Source organism: Plasmodium brasilianum, chromosome 8, assembly GCF_023973825.1.
Source record: "Plasmodium brasilianum strain Bolivian I chromosome 8, whole genome shotgun sequence".
In the NCBI taxonomy this organism is placed as follows: domain Eukaryota; phylum Apicomplexa; class Aconoidasida; order Haemosporida; family Plasmodiidae; genus Plasmodium; species Plasmodium brasilianum.
The window spans coordinates 2,166,227-2,173,680 of record NC_090121.1 but is presented as its reverse complement, the minus strand read 5'-3'; the positions used below and the strand labels follow the sequence as shown (position 1 = coordinate 2,173,680).

Sequence of the window (7,454 nt, the reverse complement as noted above, 5' to 3'; positions counted from 1 at the left end):
TATTATATTAACAGTTGATTAAATAAAATCATATGTTTATATATATATAAACGAAAAATAATTTTTATATATTAAATATAAGTATATACATGCATTAATTCTTAGGTAGTTCTTTTTACGTTTTTCCATTTTTTCTAGATAATTAATATAATTAAACTTATATTTAGTATAACATTGAAATTTTATAGATACTTAACAATATAATATTATGTTTTACTTAAGAGGTGTTAAAATTTCGTATGTTTAATAACATTTTAAATTTAATAAAATAAAATATAAAATATATTACAATTATAATAACATATTTTTCTTTCATATTAAGATAAAATGTTACGCCTCATACTAAACAACAATTTTTGATACGCATAATATATTAGAAAGATTAATCAATTTTTTATTTATTAATATTCTATTTAAAAAATATAATTTAATTATAATTATTCCTATATTAATTTATACGGGAATAGTATATGTTTAATAAATAAATATATAATGCAGATATATAACTAAATTAATAATAATATATTACATTCCTTATGTTAGAAAACTTCTATTGTCAAAATTACAGAAAAATATATAGATACATCTTACTTAAGTTCGCTCGTTATTTTTCAAATCTAAGATACTCTTTTACCTAATAATATATATTTGCATTTTGTGGGTACTTGGTAAGCATCAATATCATTGTTAAATTAATTCTAAAGGACAATTATAAAAAATGTTATATCTTTATTTAATATAATTAAATATTAATAAATTATATATATATATATATATATTTTTTTTTATATGAGTTCATTACATATAAAATTTTATTATATTTAGATTCAATTGAATATTTATTAATATCTTTCTTATAATTATATTCAGAATGTATCACAAAGAAATTTAAGCATTCTGAAAAATATTTTTTTCATAAAACTTAATATAGTAATTTGTATGATATATGTATTAAATTCACAAATAAGGAAACTACAATAACCCGTGTTCTCTATACACATTAATGATTTATTATATTAGGGCCTTAATTAAGTGCTCTTGAATCAAAATGCAATTTAATCTTCATATTTTGGTATTAAAAAATGCGCATTTTTTCTAGAAAATATTAAACAAAGGTATAAATATAAAATTATTATAAAAAATTAACAACTTTTTCCTTAGAAAACAATGTAAACAAATTTATTTTATATAAATTTTATGGTTTTTAAAAAAAATAATGCTTAATTCATACAGTAACAAACTAACCATTCATGAGGATTTACCCAAAAAATCGTAAAATTTTAAATTAAAATATTATGAGTTTATTTATATTATTAAATTTTTTAATTATTCTTGATATTTCCATTAAATTTTTATATACTTGAATTTATATTTTATCACAAATTTATCCATACAAAAAAAGTATATTATTATATATATACATGAATTTATTACATATTTAAAAAATATTATAATAAAAAAACATAAAGAAAATGTTCTAAATGAATCAGTTTTTACATAATTAATCATCCAAATATATTAAAAAAACAATAATTTTTCCAGCCTGTACTTATATATATTTGTGTAAAAATAAACTTAGTAATATATGATTATTATAAATGCATCAGGAGAAAAATTAAATAATTATTATTGATTCTTTATATAACTAAAATATTCTATAAGACCAATATGTTTTTATTATTTCAAGAAATATTGTTATATTTTAATATATAAATAATCTTCGAAAAATATATATATTTTAATACTACGTAGCAAAAATTATGTATATATATTTCATTATATCAATTTTTAAATATATAAATTTATTATATTTCCTTAGTTCTTTTTTTTCTTTTTTTTTTTCTAATTATACCATCTTATTTTAATCACAAGAATATTAAAAAAAAATTTGTACATATCCAAACTTTTATTTTTAAAATTATTTCTTGTGTTATTAAAACTTTTGAACTAATATTATAGGAAATTAAAGATATCATCACATAATACAATTATATTTATAATGTTAAAGAAAATATAACATTAATTTATCTCTATAAAGTAACAACAAATGTATGCTTATAGTATATATTTTTGATAACTAACGGTATAGTAAACATTCATGATTAAAACAAGTCTTTAATATAGCATATATAAATTAAGTTCCATCAAATGATTATTATCATATATGTTTGTTGTTGTTCTAGTTATTATACTCATTGCAAGCTATTAAAAAAAAAAATTCCCATACATAAGAATTTAGGTGAATTCAACATGTTTTTTATTATTTTAAGAATAAAAGAAAAATTCTATATGATATATCCTTAACGACTTGCTTTTATTATGTTATACATAATTTTACTGCATCTTATCTATTTTCGAAATAACATTAGATAAACATTTTAATAATATTCAAAAAAAAATATATAAATATATATAAATGTTATGAAATAAATTAGTTGAACAGCACGTCATAAATGGAATTATTATATACTGTTTAATGTTTTCTAAAACTCTGTTCTAAGTATATTATCTTAAATAATAATATTTTTATATAGAAAAATTATTATGATATTTTAATTTAATACATATTTTATCCCTTTTTAATGTGAATATAAGATATAATTTTCAATAATTAAAAAACATTAGAAGGTTTTAAATTCTAAAGTGACCGAAAGAAATAGAAAAAAATTATAACAAATATTCTATAGAATTTTATAGAATAATCATATAGTTAAAAATTCTATTATTAATTTGGATTATTTTCTTTAAATGAATTCGACATTATTGAAAAAACAAATAAATTTATCTTCTTTATTAAAAATTTCTTATTTGAACTTTTAATATGGATATGTCAGTATTAATATGAGGTAGGATAAATACTTTTATCAATAATTTCAATACATTTCTTATCAGTTTTAATTTTCTTCTTAAAACTAATTTCTTATTTATATGTAAATACGGATATTTTTCTAAATATAATATATTTACTCTAATTATTAATCTAACTCTGGAATATTGTGCAACGAAACAATAAACCTAAATAATTCATCAGACTTAAGGATATGAAGATCATTACATGGACAACCATATACAGATAATAATAATTCAGACATTAATTTAAACTATAATGTTCATGAAAATTATCGAAATTCGCTTGATTCATTAAAATATAAAGATAATTTTGATAATTCCAATGATTCATTAAAATATAAAGATTATCTTGAAACGATAAAAAGGTAGATAGGAGGATAACCATCTCTAATGAAAAGATATAAGACAGAAAAAAAAGATAAATTACTAAGGATATTTAAATATTTAAAGAAAATTGATGCATAATAAGAAAAAAATGTGGGGAAAATTGTAAGTATGGAATATAGAAGGATAAATAAATTTACAGGTAAACCCGTAGAAAGTATGAACAAAGTAGCGCTTAAGATTTTTGCTCCAATAGCCTTAACCCCTATCATAGGTACTATAATTATTATTAGTTTTATATCAAAGAATCCAGAAGTAATCATTTCAGTAGCAATTGTAATATGGGTATTAACGGTGTTTTATTTTTTCTATAAAGTATGGAAAAATATAAACAAGAGTTGTAATAACTTGCCAAAAGATGTAAAGGTATTTAAAAACTCTAATTTGGATATTATATTAAGTAAAATTTCTTTGAAACCTTTAAATCGAATGAAGTTATATTAATATAAATGTAAATTAATATGTTTAACAGTATATACATATAAACTACATAGTATTATGTATAACCTTAATTATATTTAATATTTATACAAAAAAGTCCATCTATTATTAATCTTGATCTTTCTAATGTAAATATATCATTCATATATCTAGTGTTTTATATATTTGATTAATTCTGTATTATTGTTATAAAAAAATTCAAATTTTTAAATTATTCCTATTTTTTATTATATTTTTTATCTATATATGCAAGTAAATACACTATATATCCGTGTTTTGGGTTATTTCCGAAAATGTTGTTTTATTTTTTGTTTTATTAAGTTTACATTTTACTATATTTTTGTTTATTTTATCATTTTAATTTCTATATGTATATAAAATGTCAAAGGTACATTTTTAATTTTTATAATACAACTCTTTATATCAATCTATTTTTTGAATTTGTATACATAGTTGTTTTATGTTTATTAAAATAATTTTGTTCATAGGAACAACATACTAAGAATTGAAGTGGTTTGTAATTAAATAAAAAAATTAATTTCATAATAAATTTTATTTAATAAAAATATATTTTTTGTGGAAATTTTATGTTTTCTACAGCATATTCTTTTATTGAGCGAAAAATGAATATATTATAAAATTTTTTTTTTTACATTATAAACAAAAACGTATTTCTTCTACATTGATTAATCATATATTAATGAACTCATTATTATGTTAATTTATTTATTTTTTTTTTTTTTTGCTATTTAATTAATTCATTTATAGAAGTTCACCATACCTTGAATTAATAAATATTAGATATTTATATTCTTATTCTTCCCTCTTTATAATGAAATATTTGTATTAAAAAAATCTTATATAATTCAATTCATGTTACAGCGTAAAATAATGAAACCGTATGGAGGTAGACTTTATCCCATAAAATACAAATTGAATATTATTACCATATTCTTATGGAATTAACATTACACACATTCATTACTACTTCATAATGATATATATATTCATATTCTTTATATATTTAATAAATGTATCATTTCAATAATATCTTCGTCTAGGAAATACATTACATTTCCTTCTTTATTATACTTTAAAAAATTATTGTGTATCCAATATAGTTCACTATAATAATATATAATTTTGAAATGAATATACGAGTATAGATAATACTATGTAAAAATATATATATATATAATATTATAATTTTTACAATTTCGATTATATATATTAATAAATATATAATACTAATTACTGTTCCATTGAACAATAGAACAAATAAATATATATAGTAATCATATTTTTATTTTTTATGATACATCAAAAAAAGTATTAATTCTTAAAAATAAAAATACAATATTCTGTAATAAAAATTAAATATATTTTATTTCATTAATATAAGTACTTGAACAAAACGAAAAAAAAAATAACACAAAAAATATAAATATATATAAGTTCATAATGATCAAATGAATAACAATTTCTTTGCCATTTATATATTCATTTTTTTGTTTTAGAAATTCAAATACCTCCATATCAAAAAGTATATGTATCTTAATATACCCTCACAAAGTCATTTTACAACACCTGCGAAATTAGAATTAATTGTCTCATACAGCATAATAAGATAAACGAATTTTGTTGCCTCGCCAATTCATATTTCTATGTTTCGCTGAATAATATTTTTCTAAGTATCCATCTGGATCCAAAAATTTATCTTTATTTTTATTTTTTGTACTATGAGTAATCTAATATAAAAATAAATATATAAAAAGCATAAAAATTTTATTTTGTAAATATATTTTTTTAATTAATATTAATTATGTACGAATATGTATTATATTTATATTTTTAACTGGACGTTTTTTATTACTTTAAAAAATAAGAATAAAGAGAAAAGTATTCCTATGACTAAAAGACCAAATATCGTTACTTTGTAGAATGGATCTTCGATAAACATATTAAATGAACTTTTCAATATATCTTGACTTTTATCTTTAATAGCACGATCTATGGTTAATTCTTTAATTAGATCTTTCCAATATTCACTAGATCTAACATTTCCACATTTTAATTTAGATAATATTTTATATGGGGTATAATTTTTATCACATTTAAAATAATTTGAACATATGTTCCTTTGATATTCCTGCTCATAGAAGTAAGTACAGCATTGCGTCATATGTTTTTCATATATACTTTCTATATATTTAAGGTATTTACAATATTTTTGTTTTTCTCCCCTAACAAATTCTTTTTTGTTATTGAAGTGTTCATAGCTTTTAATATAATAATACAAATACTTTTCTTCTTTCCATTCATCGAACTTACCATCAAAATAAAATGTACAACTTTTATTTAGTATATCATTATATGCCCGAAGAAGTACACTATTAAGATTAATTTCATCACATTCTTCAAATTTCTTGCTACATTTACTTCTAAATTTTTCTATTATTTTATCAAGAGTCCAATAAGTGAAATAAGAACAATTGTCCTTATCATTGATATTTGTTTTACCTTTGTCTTCAAACTCTTTTAATTTATCTATAATAGTATTACAGAGTTCTTTTGTTTCTTTACATAAATTTTTATCCTTACAAATGCTTCCACAGTAATCACTTACGGTTTTTTTCCCTTTTTTATAAAGTTCATCATATTTTTTATATTCAGGTAACATCTGCACTATTTTATCCTAAAAATTAATTAGAATATATAAGCAATATATATATTTAAAGACTTTTTTTTAAGATTTTTTTTATTCTTTTTAATAAGATATAAAATATTAAAATAATTATTAATAATGATTTTTGCAAGTGTACAAATTATACCAACACTGTATCTTCTAAAGAACTCATTCTATTTATAAATATATCAATTAAATGATCATTATTATGAGCATGTAAACATCAATATATGTTCGAAAATAAAACATAATATACTATGTACACTTTATATGAATTATAGAAAAGAAATATATATTTATTATTTAGAACTATGATTTAATCGTAACTTCTGGAATATATTGTTATAATTATATCATTATAACGAGAAATAAACATTCTTAATAGTGAAAAAAATTAATGGAATATTTCCTATATAATGCTCATGATATAACGAAATATTACAAGTCAAATTATTATATTGTAACATATATTTTTAAAAAAGTGATAAACAGTACTAGTAATGATATATATTAAAAAAAAATACAGCCAAAAATCTTGTATATAAACATCAATATATATTAGTATATTCATAAAATGATCCAATTGCGTTTTCAAAATATGTTTTATAGATAAATATATATATAGTTAAATATGCTTTATTATGGATAACTTGGATCGAATTTTCAAATATATATCTTATGTATTATTATATCAATTATCCTTCAGTAGTTGCAATAATGAATAATTTATTTTACGACCTTTTTGTTAATGTGCATTAGGAATTTGAAATTTTATAAAGTGAAAAAAACATGTTTTATATTATTAATTATAATAAATGATTTATCAATTCTATATAAAGAAAAAAAGAATTAGTACATGTAATAGTTCAATAAAAAATATCCCATTTATTATATAATTAAAAAAAATAATATTTTATTCTCTCTATAACATTCTTAAGGAAAATTAAAATTAAATTTTATTTTGCATTACATTCACAATATTGTAATATTAGGATAGCAAAAATACCTGTTTTTATATTATATATATATATATAATTAGTATATGTTTTAAATTATTAGAAATAAAATTAATTTAATAAATATCAAAATTTAC

The 7,454-nt window shown here is 18.3% G+C and overlaps 1 protein-coding gene across 1 annotated transcript; it reads right to left on the bottom strand.

Annotated features, from left to right (window-relative positions):
• Positions 1-5,285: 5,285 nt before the first annotated feature.
• Positions 5,286-6,355, bottom strand: MKS88_002596 (uncharacterized protein; the record flags this gene model as incomplete). Its single annotated transcript, XM_067215616.1, has 2 exons — positions 5,286-5,423; positions 5,609-6,355. The coding sequence occupies 2 exons, from the start codon at positions 6,353-6,355 to the stop codon at positions 5,286-5,288; spliced, it is 885 nt and encodes a 294-aa protein (XP_067074026.1).
• Between the last annotated feature and the right edge of the window lie 1,099 nt (positions 6,356-7,454).